At 39.3% G+C, this 18,325-nt stretch overlaps 1 protein-coding gene across 1 annotated transcript in view; it reads right to left on the bottom strand.

Annotated features, from left to right (window-relative positions):
* Positions 1-4,750, bottom strand: part of LOC109088154 (acid-sensing ion channel 4-B-like) — a 34,051-nt gene extending 29,301 nt beyond the window's left edge. Inside the window, 1 exon segment of the mRNA XM_042757954.1 lies at positions 3,328-4,750. Coding sequence (XP_042613888.1) covers positions 3,328-3,915 — 588 coding nt within the window. The 5' untranslated portion in view covers positions 3,916-4,750.
* Positions 4,751-18,325: the final 13,575 nt, after the last annotated feature.

Below are 18,325 nucleotides of genomic sequence, written 5' to 3'. Positions count from 1 at the left end.
GTGTGCAACAGGGTTTGAGATACGTTTTCTCTTGTTTGGTGGGTGTGTCAAAAATGTCAGCCCAATCAGCAGCAACATGTAGGCTATATAAACCACGCAGTATTAAAGAGACAGCTCGCACAATGTAATTAACATCAAAATAAATTCACAAGAGCAAATATATTGTTTGCACGTTTATTTACATTAAAGGCAAAATAACTAAAATAATAAGAGCACAATTATAGATCTGGAATTTCTTTAAGTCTGTCTTAATATCATTTAGTAATTGCAATGTGTTCTGGTCCATATCCTTTCCTTTGGAAGGTGTGCTAGACACTGATTAATGTTTTGTAGGAATACTTTACATGTTTATATTTTTTGTTTTTATTTTGTTGTTTTATTGTTTAGTAAAAGTTTCTTTAATTTTCTTATTATATTATGGTTATTTTTTGGTTAATATAGCACAACAACAGTGATCAGCAATAATGGTAAGCCTTATACTCACAATAAAAATAATAAGGTCATATAGATCATAACACAGTCTCGCAGGTAAGAAGTGGATTATTCTTCACCTGAAATGTTTGTGAGGCAAATGTTGGATCACAATAATGTGGAACCACAGTTTCCACAAATCCCTTCACTCAATTGGGATGTTCTCTTTTATTCTGGATGGCAAGGGCAGTGACTGTAACATTGAGCCTATTTTGCTGTATTAAACACGAATTTATACCGATCATATCAGGCTCCGAAAATTCTTAAAAAAGAACACAAAGAATGGCCTTCTCAGCTGCCATAGTTGCAACACTTGTGTCATCAGAACAGGGTGTTCAATGCACCACCGTTTCCGTTTAAAAAACGTTTTGCACCGTTTTTGTCAGGGCTGAGCGCAGCCACGGTTTGTTGCCCTTAAGCCTTCACAGCACTTTTTTTTTTTGGTACTGAAAAAAATAATAATGATTTTAAAGTCTCTTTAATCGGTTCATCCTAAGAGATGGACAACTAGACAGGCACAATTTTTGTGTAAGAGCCATAAAAAGGGCCATTACGATCTCCGAAGACAGGAGAACAGATAGATCTACTTAGAGAGGTCTGTCTCACATCTCTACTGAATATTGCTCTAAAAAAGCTTTAGATGGATGAAATTGAATGAAGGCACATTTATTAGCACTAGATCATCCAGTAAATTAACAGATAAAAAAAAAAACAGATAACCGTAGTTTATGCCAAAACAGGCTTAGATTTGGCACTTCTGATTAGCGTCAGATGTGACTGTGGTTTACCATAACGCAGAACAGACTTTTGACAAAAGCATTATCCTTGACAAGAACTGTCCAATTTGACAGGAAAAGGCTAATCCAATACTATTAAAACCATCATTTTTGACAGGCAGGTACATTTTAAAATAGATACTGTAGGTTGTCATAGCTCATTCCAACATGGCACAACAATCTAAGCAATTGGCTGTATTGATGACACAAAGGTTTTTTTTTTTTTTTGTTCAGTCTCATCTCACATAAACTTTCCATTTTAAAGCACTAATTTACAGACACTAAAATTTATTTAGACAGAATGCCCTAATTTTTAAATAACAAATAGTATAGTAGTACTATTTCATATGTGTGCAATGAGATGTCTACAGATGCATTATTGCATCAAGAAACCTCAAATTCTGCAGACTTTAAGACTATGACATCCTGCTGCAATGTCAGAACATAACAAGGGCTTTATGTCAAAACTATGATGTGTTAACCTCACAGGTACTGTGTTAAATGTGTTTCGGCACTACTGCATGACCTATTGACAAAACAGGAAATTATAACTGAGCAACAAAGAAGCCTAATAAGGACGGTTCAAGATCTGAAGACATCAGAGAGCTAGCTACTGACTTCTTAAGAGCATGAAACAAAATAGAATGTCAACAGAACAACCATACCTCAACACTGAAAACTAACTAACAAGCACCAAATGTGAGTAACAATTGGCTTTGCTAATTGAATAAAACAGCAACTGGCAGTAGTTTTCACAATTGCAACATAATAAAGTGGTTAAATCCCAATGTGCAAATGTAAGTCTGATGACCATTGCATTTGTTCTGATGTATCTAAATGAGTAAATCAAGCCAAAGAAATACAAATACACAGCCAATACAAATCTCACATTCTGACATTCGCTAAAAATCGGTTTTCCATTATCTTTATGACAATAATAAAATGAATAATAATGCAAATATAAAAATAAAACAATTTCTAAAATAATATAAAACGTTAAAATACACTTTAAGATTACTATTTCCAAGGGTTTTGCTACACACAAGCTGATTTAAAATATGGTATAATAGGACTATAGCTCTTCTAAATGCACATGGGAAAATACTTTCATAAGCGCAGGTTACGATGTCAGTCAATGACAAATAGACTTTCAGCAATATGCACAAAACTGCAGCAATTTGGATGCACATATCCATATGAAAAGAGAAACCAGAAATTCTGGTAATTCCAGGGTCATGGGGCACAATGAAAATTTATATATACTGGCAAACAAATTTGTGAACAGGATAATACAGCCTAAGCCTTTGCTAATGAATCCCATGAAATCACATAGAAAATTATCATATTTCAAAACTCTGCATAAGAAACTAAGACTAAAAAGATTGAAGGAGGTAGCAGAGAAGAGAAAAGGAGTAAATTAGTTATAAGAGGATGGCTTGAACTCTAGAGAGAGCTGATATCCTTGACAGAAGTCTCATGGTCTTTATCAAGGATATCTCTCTTATCTAATCCTGTTTAGACTGATAGAGCCCTAAGAGGAAATTACTGACTGAAATTACAACAACAACAGCAAAACTAAAGAGAATTACACCATCGTGACAAGCAAAAAATGTCAAAGTAAGGAAAGGAACTTTCTTTGGAGAGTTGAGTGCGTGTCTCCTCAAGGCTGATTGGGCTAATGCAGGAATCATGTCGCTTGTCCCTCTCCTGAATTTTTCATCTATTCTCTGGCCAAAATAAGACTCAGCATCAGATGGGACAGACTGTGACGTAATAAGAAAAGAAAGGGACGTAGAAAGTGGGGAGAGAGAAATGTGGCAGATCTTCAATTAAGATGGCAAATAACTGCATCATTCAACTGTCTGTTGCCCCAGCATAGAGGTTAGACACAGATGGATGGGGCTTAATTTCCTCTTTCCAAACAAATCATTTAGCTGTTAGCTGTCTCTCATAGAGAAAAAAAAACTGAAGGAGGCATTATAAAATTTTGTCACCAAACAAAAAGAGGCATGCAAAGAGAAGATTTTCAAGTCACACAAATGAATTTAATCCCCTCACAATCATAGGCTGGGTTACTCACCACGCTGAAGTCTTCGCTCGAGCAGTTCTGCCCGCTGAAGTTGCAACTCTTCAGCATGTCTTCCAGCTGGTGGCCAGTCCTCTGGAAAATGTCTAGCATGTCAGGGGGTGGGTACTGGAGCTCACTTGGCCGGTGTCCTTTACGGCTCTTGGGTGGCAGGCCGGTGAGGTTAGCCAAGTGGTAGATGTCCGCATCGGTGAGAGCTGAGAAGCGAAATCGGTTGACGTTACAGAGGGTAATGGCTGGGAAGGTGAGCTCACGGCGGGTTTCTTCCCTCATAGCTGCGAGGTGGGGTCGCTCTAGATAAGTCGCCGTGCTCCATGTCGCCTGGTACAGGAAGAGACCAAGTGAGACCAACAGTGCCAGTCCCCAAAGGGTCTGTCTGAAGCCCATGCGTCCTGAGGTCCCCAATACCCGAGCCAGACCGTGTAGCGTAGAGGAGCTTGCAAAGGACGCAAGGTCAGCCATGCCTCCTTTTTGCCGCTGAAGGCCTTCATCTAGCATAACCGTTCCGCCTCCTTCTGTTGAGGCCCCCTTGGCTTCGTTGCCCTCAGCAAACTTAATTTTACAAACAAATTCGATGGGCATGTGGTTGGCTAGGGCTGTGTGAAGAGTCCTTTGCAAATGACTCTGATCCCTCCTGCTGATCTCTCCCTGAGCCTTTGCTCTTTTCCGTTTCACCAGCTATTCTACCACGCTGTGACTGTTAGAACATTTTTTTTCCTAAATATTCTCTCTCTAAGGCTGTTATTCTCTCCTGGACCCAGCTATGTCCTATTTATAACAAATATGTCTCTTATCAGTTTTTGCCTTTATCAGCTCTGCATTCCTCACTTCATCTCTGTTTCATTCTTCCAATACTATTCCTTTGCTCACTCTTTCTACTCTGTCCATCAGTCTCTCCTACCTCCGCACTTTTTCCTCAGATTCCCATCTCTCTCTTCTTCTCTTCCATCCTTTGCTTCCACTCTCTCCTTCTTTTCTCCTTGGTTTGTGCTTTGGTCAGATGCTGTTTGTGTAGTAGAGTGCAGATGGTGAGAGGAGGTGCTTCGTTCGCTGTATCAGTGCCCCAGGATGTGCCACGGTCGTAGACTCCAGAGAGAGTAGAGGCATGAGCTGGAGACTATGAGAAAAGAATGAGAGAGAGACACACACACATATGAGTTCCACAGCTCTCCTCAGCTGCTCGCTGAAGGCTGACGTAGCTGCTGCCCAAGCTCCTCTTGCACACTCAGGGAAAGACAGCAAGAGAGTGATGGAGAGAGTAAGGGAACCGGAGCGAGAGCTGATATGAAAGACAGGGAGTACAAATGCTGCCCTCTCTACATGCCCTACAAGAAAGAGGAGGGGCAGAGAGAGAAGTGAAAGGAGAGAAATTTAATATTACATGAGCAGAGAAGGCAGGGGTTATTTCCCCTTCAGTGAAGAAGAGCCATCCCAACCCACACTAGAGCTTTTATTCCTCTCACAGCAGCAGGTTGTTACATCCACTTACAGCGGTCACTCACCACGACACTCTCTTTCTACCACTCTTTGTTCTTTCTTTATCTTTCTTTTACTCAGCAGGTGTGAATGTGACTGTACTGCAGGTAAGGTGGGTGCAAGAGTCCGCTAGAGAAAATGCATCACATTTGGTATGTCCTTCATGGTTTAAAGACAGCACACTCTACAAGTTTGTTGCACAAATAAGGCTCCTTTGAAAAACATGGATTGTGAAAAGCATTATATAAAGAAATGTTCCCTTAATCCATGCTTTCCAGCATGATTTGAGAATGTTCAAAAGAGCAACTTGTGAGGAAGCAAGAACACCTGAGCTTTTATACAAAGAAGTCCACATTGTGAATGTCAAAAAATAGTTTGATGATATGGTATGGTTAGCAACAATGGAATTCATAACTACCCTATAAAAAAATAAAAAAAATAAAATAAAAACCTAAACCATATTTTATTTAAAATACATTTATTTCATATACTTCAAATCATACTTCAAAACATATTTACTGGCATATCACTTAAGACTTACTGATATAAAATTATAATTTAACTTTCTATTAAGTATTTCTTTAATGATGATATTTAAGGTGTACCTGAAGTATACTTCAATACTTGCAATAGTTAAAGTGCATTAAGTATAAAATTAGTTGTTCCAATTTAGCAGATTTTAAGTTTACCGGATTAGTATACCAAAAGTACAATTGCATGGTATTTTTAGTAAGCACATAAATATGTAATTGTATTTGTAGTATACTTAGCACAAAATAAACCTATTTCAAATACATTTTAGTATATTTTTTTTCACTAGGTTATTTGTACATACCATTTATATATACAATTCTGTATGTACTCAGTATAAATGTATTGAAAGTATAAAATGCTTAACAGTTTTAGAAATGTACAAAAAAATTATTTATTTTTATATATTGTTTATATTTTTATAAATGTGTTTTTGTAGGGGCATTTTAAAAATTTTTTTTAATGTTGTAATATAGAGAATATATATATATATATACAATATATATATATATATATATATATATATATATATATATATATATATATATATATATATATATACAATATATATATATATATATATATATATATACTATATATATATATACAATATATATATATATATATATATTATATATATATATATATATATATATACTGTATATATATAAAAAGAATAGGAAGACCTATTTAGTCACTATATAATATTATAGTAATATTATAGTATTATAATGTTTTTTACCTATTAATTCAATTAATTCAATATTCTATCAGCATAAAATGAGTTGCAAACATTTGTATGTCTCTGAATTTGTTCATATGTAAAATTTGTTTTAGATGGTAATATTTCAGTTTGGTATTTCCTAGTGTCTAGGCAAATGTCTGAAAATGTGTGTGAGCTATAACACACACTTTATATATGAATGCTAAATTAATAATGAGATTACACTGAAAAAGGGCAGAATGTTAAATATTTCTTTATCGTAGGTCATAACTTTTCTATGTTCTCCTTTTTGATAGTGAGGTTTACATTTTTCTAGGTTTAAAAATCTTGTAAATTTGTTTACATTTGACTCTAGCTTGTGTACAAATTAATTTCTATTAGTTTATACATGGCACAGAGTGCTGCAGTCATAACATCAAAACCCAGAAACTAGATATTCCCATGGGTTTTTATCATGGGTTTTTCAGTTCATGAGTAAAATAATAGTAAACATATCTTGACAATAATTGGACAATTTGTACAATGTAAAATGCACACACTCATACCCCAAATGTTCCTATTTAGTTACTTATTACAAACATGTTTTTTTTATTAAATATATATATATAACTGCTTCAAAATTTGTGTTTTCAGTATTCATGTACTGTATTTAATTTTCATTGTAGAGCAAAACCTCCAAGTATCATCAAGTTATGTTTACCACAGACCTTTGTTTACTCATAAACTGAAAAACCCAATTATAAAAACCCATAGGAAAATCACGAGGGAACCCATGGTGAATAAGTCTTCTGGGTTTTGATGTCACAGCTGCAGCACTCTATTGCATACTATAAATATTTTTGCTTCTTATGACAAATGACTTGTGATGTTCCTCATTTGTAAGTTGCTTTGCATAAAAGCATCTGCTAGATGAATAAATATGAATATATGTATCAAATGAAATTATATGCTGACTGAGTTTAATCTGTGTTTATGTATGTCTGTATTTTTGTTTGTGCATGCACATGTGAGTCATTCTTCCAGGGTTGCATACTATAGTCTATTCCACTCTCCCCATGCATGTGGTTGCCAAAGTGTTGTTTGTGTTGTTGTGTTAGAGAGCAACAATGTGAGACTAATGGTGGTGTTAATGAAGACTGAGAACATTGTAACGAGTGTGAGGCGAATCCTGAAGATCAATGCCCCTCCCTGCTGGAAAAAAAAAGAGACTGACAGACCATTGATTAGATAGATGCAAGAACAAGTGATTAAGGAGTAGTGTGATCACACACAAACAAACACAAGCACACACACGTACCACTCAGCTGCACACACTTAGTCCCTTTGGGAAAAGTCTTCATAAGCAGTTCCTAAAGCACATTAGATATGCATAACACAAAAATAAATGCAATAATCATCAATACATTAAACACAAAGTCTTTTAAACTCAAATATGGCCAACAAAAACAGAAATGACAAGTATTAGAGAGAGAACAAAGAAGCAAAAAATAGTTGAGCACCATGAGGATGCTTTCTACGTATGTAGTGAAATATAACAATGTTTAGAAAAGTGCTTTCAAGCAACGTTGACTCTATATCCGTCATCTTAAGAAAAATGCTTTGTGTAATATGCATTATAAACAGTTCTGTTCTACAACAAAACTGCCTACCTGACTTTTCCATTTGAACAAATGCATTCATCTCAACAGAGAAAGCATTAGAAAATCGGAGGCCACCGGGGTCTGCTTTCTGATGACTGGCCTTTCAAAAGCAGCTCTGAGTTTTGAACAGAATTGGTCCTGTGAATGATAAAGTGATTTAGTCTGACAGCATTTCATTCAAAGAAAAACATTGAGTTGGGTCTTGGGGCTGAATTTTTAAGGACATTTTGACCTTGTCTCAATTTTGTTTAATCTGAACATTAGAACTACTCTTTTCAACTTGTTCTTTGAAAAAAGGTTGAGTAGTAGCCAATCTAACACACGCAAGATGTTCAGAAGCTTCGGTGGTGACAGACCTGAAGACAAAAAGTCAATTTTATATTTATGAAGAGATCTGAGAGCAAAAGAGATGTGGTCCATCATTTATTCTCCCTGTGGGGAGAATGTTACGTGTTGCACTGTGGCATACAAACACACAAAGACATGTAACAAAGTCTTGACACACTGGGTGAATCTTTGAGTCTCACCAACCATCTCATGAATTATTAATCTCCCCCCAGGAAGCAACACTGACAGTGATCCACGCCTCCTCCCCAAACAAACATGTAATCATACACACACTCAACTTGAGAAAGATTTGAGGTGAAAGTAAGTGCTGCTTCACTTCTCCTTTGCACTGCTCTGATAGCGCCCCACTTCTGACTTCTTTCCACGCATCAACCACTCTAAGCCACTCCGACTGACAGAGAAGAAGTTTTAAATGCTTCTCCCTGAACGGCTGTCCTCAAATATATTTGGTAAATACAGAATAAGAACATCAGATTTGGAGTGTGCTTTGATTTTCGTCCCTCCATCAGTACTTCCTGTCCCAACAAGAAAACAAAAAAAGATTTTTTTACATTAAAAACATAATTTAGAAAATGAAAGGCCATTTTCTATCCTGATTTTAGCTCTTTGATTTGAACAGTGTTACAAGGGAAGCATTTTTTAAGCTTTATTGTAAATGCTTGGGTAACATCTTTAGACGTGGAACTGTTTTGAAAACTTTTAATACAGATGCCAGGATTAACTAATCATGAAAATTGTTGACTACAGCATTTTTTTAAGAAACATACATTTTGTATGTTCTGAATGCACTGTACTTCTATCCCTTACAGACTCATTTTCATTCCTGTCAAAAATTACATTTGGCACTACCCTGACTATAGTCTAACTCAATTTCTGCAATCTCAGGAATGCTCTCATCATAACTAACACAGAGCAAACACATTGTAAATAAGAGATTAAATGAGCAGTGTAGACTGGTTTTTTTTTTTGGGGGGGGGGGGGTTGCTTTCACCTCTGTTATGTAATAAAAACCTGGAAGTAGAAAACAAGTTGTAAAAGCTACTTTTCTTGAGAAATGGTTAAATTCTGAAAGTTAAATTCAATGTGTTTATAAAATATTCACCTCTTGTTGTCAAATGATCAGGGAAAATTTGATTTCTCAATTTATGACCCCTCTAAAAGCCAATATTCTTTTCCTGCACTTCTCTATATTTTCAGCTAATTTCTTCTGGAAATAACGGAGATGCTCTTGTCATTTATTATGCTACAGTTTAGTGATTGTGGGCAGTAATTTAAACAGCTCATTAATTCTCATTTCTTTAACAAAAATAGACAAGAGTGTGATGAATTATAAAATGTAGATCATGAAACTCTTGTTTATTGAACAGCTTGACTTCTCACACTGTCTGTAATTACTATTACCCAGAGTTACCTTTGTCTGGATATGCACTGATATGAATGATTATTGTTCAATATATTTTAAAACAACACATTTTGCTTTTCATTTTGTCACAACTTAATTTCATTGCATGTTAAGTAATCCACTTAAATTTCTAAAATAATAATAATAATAATAAGTTTATTTAATCGAGTTGTGTTGGGACTGTATGAATCATTTTTGTTGGCATTAACTGAAACTGGGCAGGGACTTTTTAATACACAGCATGCTATCTGTGAAAACTGAAGGGGAGAGAAAATGAATGCACTTACAGTACATGCACATACTATAACCACATTACATTATTACATTTCATGTCGAATTCGAAATGATAGGGCCTTTGCTTATAATAGAGAAAATAAATACAGCTGAATAAATGGCTTTAAACATAGTCTCAGTAGTGATGCACCTAAATAAAAATTCCAAAAAATGAAAGTTTTAGAAGTAACACCCCCAGAGTGCTGTGAAGATGCACACCAATAGAGACGCATTCCCATTGGATTCATGTATTTTGGTTATTTACACAAATCAACACTGCACAAACACAAACGCATAACATCCCGCTGCAATAAGATCCCGCTACATATATTTTCAGAACTCAGACAGCAGACAACTTAAGACAGAAATCCTCTTAATTTCCCTAAAAATTAGCAATTTCTGTACAAAAGCCAGTGCAGTGACTGATTACCTCCTGCTTGTACTTCCCACCGATGCCACTATAGTAGTAAGCCACCTAGAAACTTATAACTGATTTGAAGTTTACGTCAGGGATACATACATTTACAAAAGCAAATAGCATTTTCAAACAGAATTACTGAATTAAAAAAAAAATAGTGCTGTAACCTTATGGATTTGTGTTGAACCAAAATTACAATTCAAACAGAAAAGAAATTCAGAACACTTTTTTTCCAGCGCTTTTTTTAAAGCATATTTGAAACCATCTTACCCAGAACCTATCATTATTGATAATCTGAATAGCATGTGATCTCAGTCGTCGCTCTCTTTTTGGTTCCTTGCTTCTTCCGTCATGAAGAACTGCGAGATGACTCAGAGGGTAGTAGCAACAAGAAAGAAATGATTGGCAGAGGAAATAAAGGAGTGGATTTTGAAAGGAATAAATGAGTGTGGGGAAAAGCAGAATGATGTGTCCTGCTGTGTACAGAGTGTTTGAGTGAATTGTAGCACTATATATTAAATATAATTTACAAAACACATAAATAGGCTTTAGTGCAGTTACACAGATGTCTTTGCTGTAAGAAAGAACCTGATTTCCCTTTTGCAGCTACTATCAATCACACCTGAGACGTGCAACAAGGCAGCTATGAGGAAAGCTACTTCTGAAACTCTGGATTTATATGTACCTGTTATCTGTTACTGCTCCCTGCTCATTTCCAGGTGTCTAGGTGTGAGATCGAAGACATCAGATGCAGTGAGCTGAAGGATGTCTAGTGCACGCTGGTGTCCTTGAATACTACATCAGGGAACCGCAGTAAATGGTGTACGGCATGAGCATTTATCAAATATGTTTATCATCAAGAGGAGTTAATTAATCTTGAGGTAAGTGAAAGTGTCAGTGTTTTAATATCTTTCACCCTCTATTAGTTTTTTAAAAAGACTAACATTGCATCTTAAAATAGGTTTGAGTTAGATGGCATTTTATAGTCTGAACACAAGTTTGGAATGCTTTCAGATTAAATAAATAATAAAGACGCCACTCTACTCAGCCAAAGTCCATATATTACACACACTTAAGAAACATTCTATACGACCACCTCAGTCAGAGCGATGGAAAACAACCTGTCTGTCTAATTTAGGAATCAATCTCCTTTCCACACACAGGAGAAAGAGGGTTCATTAGATCACCCCATGCCACTTCAAAACTGAGGTGTTTCATATTTATGCAAATGATTTCTGTTTATCGGACTGCCTCAGGCACCATGTCTAAATGAGAAGATGAATGCCATTATTGATGCTCGCAATGCAGGAAAAATAAAGAGGTGCTGGAAACACATGAATATATTAACTAGGAAAATCTTTGTGGACAATTTAGCTCTAAACACACTTCTAGCCTTTTCTGTCAAAGTGAGAGAGCACTCTGGAATATGATTAGATGTCTTATTTTCTAAAATGACGTGTTTTACAGGTTCTAGAAAATTCTAGTTTGGGATTCTGTAACAATAGCGGTTGTTATTAGTATTCATCAATGTTAATCTTTTCTCACTCTGTAATATAGATGATTAGAAACCAGAATTTATGTTCCTGTCTATAGTACTTTCATTTGATAATAGCAAAACTCTGATAGAAGGAACCCAGGAGAACAGTTGACTGAACATGCCATGGGTATATATTGTGCAATGTTTGCTCACACTCATCAAAACAGGTCTGTTTTTTTTTTTTTTTTTGTAACCACATTTGTAGCCTACATCTTTCTGCACCTTGGGAGGACCATCACATCATCTTTTACGTTACAGGAGGAGATGAGTAAGATGATTTGGCCACACAGAACCATTTTGATTTATACAACCCTGTACAGGGCTGGCCTGAAGCTTTTCCCTGGGGAGTACTGTCAGTTAAAATCTATCTTTCCATCTTCTCTTTCAGTCTGTGCATAGGAACTCCAAACTTAATTTGTGTTGACACAACAGGCATAGAGAGGATACTTGACTTTAGACAAGGTTAGGTAAAAAAATGTTAGCCTGAATCCGCTTTGGATAAAAGCATCTGCTAAATGCATAAATCTAAATGTAAGGTTGATGATGAAATGGTATTTTGCAGTGGCCTGTGGAGCTGAAATATTTTCTGGCTTTGGGCATGCTGTACTCTAATGCAAGAATTCTAAAATCAATCATTGGGCTATGTGAAAATCTGTTCAACTTATTGAACCAATCAAATTATTTGCCCCCCACATCTAACAATGATGAGAATGTAGTAATTTTAAGAAAATGGCAGGGTGTGTATCATGTTGATGCAAAACAAGTGAATAAAATGTAATTAACCTAACCAATGACCTTTGAGACAGATAACAACCACACAGAGTCCACTGTATAATTTCTGCCCTGTGAACTCTTAGAAAATGTTTGCTCCTTTTCTCTAATTCTACCTTAAAAGTACAAGAAGAAATCTGATAATACTATCATTGAAATAAAGGCCCATAATTATTGTAATGTAAAGGGTAGCCTTAGATGAATAAAATTAAAAGTTTGAGTTTCAGGTAAACTATGAATAATAATACTGCTGAAATGCAGATATACCAAAAAAAAAAAAAAAAAATAAAAATTTAAATTTAATTTGTTTTAGTTTCTGTTTATATTTGAAGTGTAATATTGTTGAATTAAAACACTAACATTTATTCCTTTTAACAAAAAAATTATTTTACAGGGGCAGATTATAGATTAATAAAGACTATTTCTGCACTGTTTCTTTGAATATGACTTCAAAACAGTTTTGTATAGTGTATTATCAGTCAATTAATACATTTTGACATTTGCATCACAAAACCAGCTCCATATGTTTGGCTTTTCTGCTGAAGTAAACTTGCTCAGTACCTCACCTGGTACAGAGCAGCACTTGCCATACTGAGCACTCGGGAGTCACGTGAAACATAAGTCACAAAGACCTCAAAGACTTGAAGAAACAAGCTAAAATGGCATGGTTTACGTTTCGGTAAGTTTTGGTAGGTTACTGTTGATGCTGAGTAGGTGATGGTGGAAAATGGGATATCACTTCGATAGACCAATCTACTTCGAGGGTAAACTAAACGAGCCAATGCACGTTGGCATGCAATTATTGCATCCAGCTGCCGCTGATCACAGCGTGAGTATAAGAAGGCAGCAGGTGCAATGCATACCAGCTTTTTGCTTCGAAGCTGAGCGAGAGTATCGTTCTGTTTACCTCAACTGTCGACGGTGAACTGTGAGTTCAGCATGCTCTGGGAAGCTTTCTGTGTTGGCGAGACGGTGTTCCAGTGGCGGTCGTTCCAGTGGCGGTCGTTCCAGTGGCGGTCGTTCCAGCGTCGAGTGGATTCCTCCACCGCGTCCCGAGCCATCGAGGCTGGATGATTGGTTTCTCGGGTTGGCTCGCGCTGGTTCTCAGCACCCCGCCCCAGTGCCTTTCTTCCTGGAAGTGCATGATGAGCTCACCAAGTCGTGGATGGCACCTTTTACTGCCAGAAACCGGCAGGTGGGCTCCTCCTCCCTCACGACCCTTGATGGAGGTGCAGCGAAGTGGTATTTGGCGATCCCGCCGGTGGAGTGGGCGGTAGCGATGCAATTTTGTCCTAAGTCCGCCTCCTCCTGGCGTGGAGACCCAGTACTTCCTTCCTGGGCCTGTAGGCATTCGTCTGGTCTAACCGGCAGTGCCTATACGGCTTGCAGGGAAGCTGCTTCTGCCTTACATGCTACGGCGTTACTGCAGGTGCACCAGGCCAAGGCACTGAAGGACCTGCACGAGGGTGGTCACGATCCAGAAGTTCTGAAAGAGCTTCGAACCGCCACTGACCTCGCGCTCCGAGCGACGAAGGTCACCGCGAGTTCCCTGGGTTGTGCGATGTCCACGCTTGTGGTCCAGGAGCGCCATCTCTGGCTGTGTCTGGCAGACATGAGGGACACCGACAAGGTCCCAGGAGGGCACGGAGAGTTGCGGACGGCCAAACACCGGACCTCACTCATCCTCCTCCTTCGCCAGATGGCAGCAGTGGGCGGTTCGAGAGCGTCAACAAAGGCCCTACTCACGCACCCTCTGCCAACCCGTGGAACCAGGTGAGCCCTGCACCCCACACTCGCACCACACTCAGGCCTGCTCACAAGCCGCCCGAGATGGGTCCCTGTGTTCCACCTCGCTGCCCCATTCCGGGTACGGCTGTGGTTCCGCTGGTCCCGCTTGCACAGTTTCTAAGCGCCTGGTCAGCGCTACCCAGCCCGTCTCGCTGGCTCCTGCGGACCATCAGCCTCGGCTATGCGATTCAGTTCGCCCGGCGTCCCCCCAAGTTCAGCAGTATCCACTTCACTACAGTGAAAGCGTCCAATGCCCCTGTTCTGCGGGAAGAGATCACAGTCTTACTGGCGAAAGATGCAATAGAGCCGGTCCCTCCAGCCGATATGAGGACGGGGTTTTATAGCCCCTGCTTCATTGTACCCAAGAAAGGCGGTGGGTTACGACCGATCTTGGATCTGCGAGTTTTGAACCGGGCCCTTCATCGGCAACCGTTCAAGATGTTGACGCAGAAACGCATCTTCGAGTGCGTCCGTCCCCGAGATTGGTTTGCAGCGATCGACCTGAAGGACGCGTACTTTCATGTATCGATCCTTCCGCACCACAGACCTTTTCTGCGGTTTGCGTTCGAAGGACGGGCATATCAGTACAAGGTCCTGCCCTTCGGGCTGTCCCTGTCCCTTTGGAAACTCCATGTCTGGTCCCTGGACGGGACGCGGAGGTTCTAGGTGACCTGCCCCAGGAGGTAGTGAACACCATCACTTCGGCAAGAGCACCGTCTACGAGACACGCTTACACCTTGAAGTGGAACCTGTTCGTCGAGTGGTGTTCTTCTCGCCGAGAAGACCCCCGAAGATTCCCTATTTGCGGTTGTGCTTTCCTTTCTGCAGCAAGGGCTGGAGCAAAGGCTGTCTCCCTCCACCCTCAAAGTCCAGGTTGCCGCTATTGCTGCGTACTATGACCCCGTGATTGGGAAGTCTTTAGGTAAGCATGACCTCATCATCAGGTTACTTAGAGGGGCCAGGAGGTTAAATCCTTCCTGGCCCCTCCTTGATACCCTTTTGGGACCTGACTCTGGTGCTGAAATCACTACAGCAGGGCCCATTCGAGCCTTTGCATTCAGTCGAGCCAAAGTTTCTTTCATTGAAAACTCTGCTCCTGCTTGCACTGGCCTCCATCAAGAGGGTAGGGGACCTGCACGCATTTTCGGTCGACGATTCGTGCCTAGAGTTTGGGCCGGCTGACTCCCAGGTAATCCTGAGGCCCCGGCCTGGCTACGTGCCCAAGGTTCCCACTACACCCTTCAAAGACCAAGTGGTGAACCTGCAAGCGCTGCCCCTGGAGGAGGCAGACCCAGCCCTAGCTTTGCTCTGTCCCGTCAGAGCATTGAGATGCTACGTAGACCGGACACAAAGCTTCAGGACCTCAGACCAGCTCTTTGTCTGTTACGGAGGCCGGCAGAAGGGGAATGCCGTCTCTAAGCAGAGGATGGCCCACTGGATTGTGGATGCCATAGCCCTGTCTTATCAGGCACAGGGTGTGCCCTGCCCGTTCAGGTTGCGAGCTCACTCAACAAGAAGTGTTGCATCCTCCTGGGCGCTGGCTCGTGGCGCCTCGCTGTGATTTATTTGTAGAGCTGCGGGCTGGGCGACCCCTAACACGTTTGCTAGGTTCTATAGCCTTCGTGTAGAGCCGGTATCCTCCTGGGTTCTCACCTCAAACGGGTAGTGGCACCGAGAGGCCCCGGTTAGTGTCGGCTTGCTAAAATCGCTCCAGAGTGTCCGTACTGTAGACCCTGTTGAGATCCTCCATCACCCTAGGCAGCTGGACGCGGCGGAACGTGATGAATCATGAGAACCATGGAAGGCTGGGTTCCATATTGAGACTTAAGCGGTACTCATATGTGTATAGTCCACGGTATAGCCTGAGAGCCCGTGTTTCCCCGGCAGACTTCTGCCTTCCCAAGAGGGTTTTAATCACCTCAAATTTCTCCATATACACCTAAACGGATGCTATATGTGTATTTGCTCCCGAGACCTCCTTCAGGAAGAATGGGGCTTCCGCAGCGTCCCTGTTCCAAGCAAACGGTTACATTTTCCCAGTGTTATCCAATCTCACCCAGTGAGGTAGTGTTTTGACAATGGTGAGTGGAACTACTTGTTCCGAGCCCCGGTCTACACCTAATAGGGGCGCAGACAGCTCGCACAGGGCACTGGAAGGGGCAGCACCCATGGCGCTTTGGTAGGGATCCCATTTTCGTCGGTCACCGACGTGGGGTCGAGAGTGACCGACTGAAAGGGAACGTCTCGGTTACGTATGGTAACCCTCGTTCCCTGAAGGAGGGAACGGAGACGCCACGTCCCGTCGCCATGGTTGCTGTACCGCCGCTGAGCTGCCGGGTCTCCGGCTCGGCTCCTCAGCAAAAAGCTGGTATGCATTGCACCTGCTGCCTTCTTATACTCACGCTGTGATCAGCGGCAGCTGGATGCAATAATTGCATGCCAATGTGCATTGGCTCGTTTAGTTTACACTCGAAGTAGATTGGTCTATCGAAGTGATATCCCATTTTCGTCGGTCACCAACGTGGCATCTCCGTTCCCTCCTTCAGGGAACGAGGGTTACCATACGTAACCGAGACGTTTTGTTAACACTGTTGGTTAGATTTAGTGTAAGGTTTAAGTGTAGGTGGTATGTTTTTTTGAAACGCAATAGAGCAGTGCAACTCACCAGACAATTCATTCCCAACTGTCATGATACATACATCAACAAGTGTAAAAAATCATTGCCAGATTGAACACACAATTAGTACCTCTCACTGGACATTTCACATTGAAAAGAAGCAACGTAATATAATTTTGCAGAAATGACACCACCAAGCGGGTATTTCCTTCAGAACTATGCACAACACACATCTCTGCAGTTTTACCTTGTTTTGTTTGCATGTATTTGGGTGTTTCAAATATGGCACATTTGTACACTTTAAGAAAATAAACCTAAAAAAAAAAAACACTTTCACAGTCTCACATTCTATTAATTTGCCACTTACAATGGTGAACAGCATAGCTTTTATAAAAGATAATTCTGTCATGAACATTTCTACTACAGTTAAAATTATTTATTGTGTTTGACCGCACATTGCATCTTAAGCATGCTCTTTTCACTTTACACTTTTTTGTCCTTGATTGCCAGTTACACTAACTTTTGATAAAACTTCTGATAAAACTACTAGTGGCATAACTGTTGGCCATGATGGAAATGAGGCCTGAAGGACAGTGGTAATTTGTGTAAAAAAATAATTTTCACACATTATTTAAATAGTTAATGCTTATTTTACTCTTTTGTTTAGAACATAGTTTTAAAATGCAATAATTAACATTTTTATGATGGAATTTCACATATTAAAGTTAAACATCAAGGGTAAAACTATAAAATATATAAAGCCTTTAAAAAGTAGCACAATTATACGGAGCCCCACACATAGCATGCAGGAAAAAATAGTACGCTAAATTGTGTGCAAGATTTACCAATTCGTTCCCTCAATGTACTAAAACGTGCACATGATTACTATTGCATTCCCTCGATTTACTATTTCGTTCACTCGATTTACTAATTTGTTCCCTCAATTTGCTAAATCGTGCACACGATTTAGCAAATCGAGGGAATGGAATAGTAAATCAAGGGAACGCCATGGTAATCGTGTGCACATTTTACTACATCGAGGGAACGAATTAGTAAATCGTGCACACAATTTATTTATTTTTTCTTGCATGTCATGTGCGGGGCTCCGTACAATTAAATGAAGACATGGTAAAAAAAAAAATGATAAAAAAAATTTCCAAGAGAGTTTTAACATGACCTTTATAAAAAGAAAAGTTCACATTAAATAAAAAAAAAAATTCACATGACAACAACATTAATAATAATAATAATAATAAAATGAAGGAAATATATAAGTTTTACGAAAAACTAGACTTTAATCATTTAGAAATATATCATAATGTTGACATTTACACTTACTTTCATTTTAAGAGGTAACATTATGTGAACAGCTCTTCAACATGACCTAAACAGTGTACCTCGGTGCACATAAGATATAATCAATCATAATAAATGTGTGTAATTTATCATGATTTTTCATTGGTATTT

This window comes from Cyprinus carpio, chromosome A6 (genome assembly GCF_018340385.1).
Source record: "Cyprinus carpio isolate SPL01 chromosome A6, ASM1834038v1, whole genome shotgun sequence".
Lineage (NCBI taxonomy): Eukaryota > Metazoa > Chordata > Actinopteri > Cypriniformes > Cyprinidae > Cyprinus > Cyprinus carpio.
This window is presented reverse-complemented; position numbering and strand designations above follow the sequence as displayed.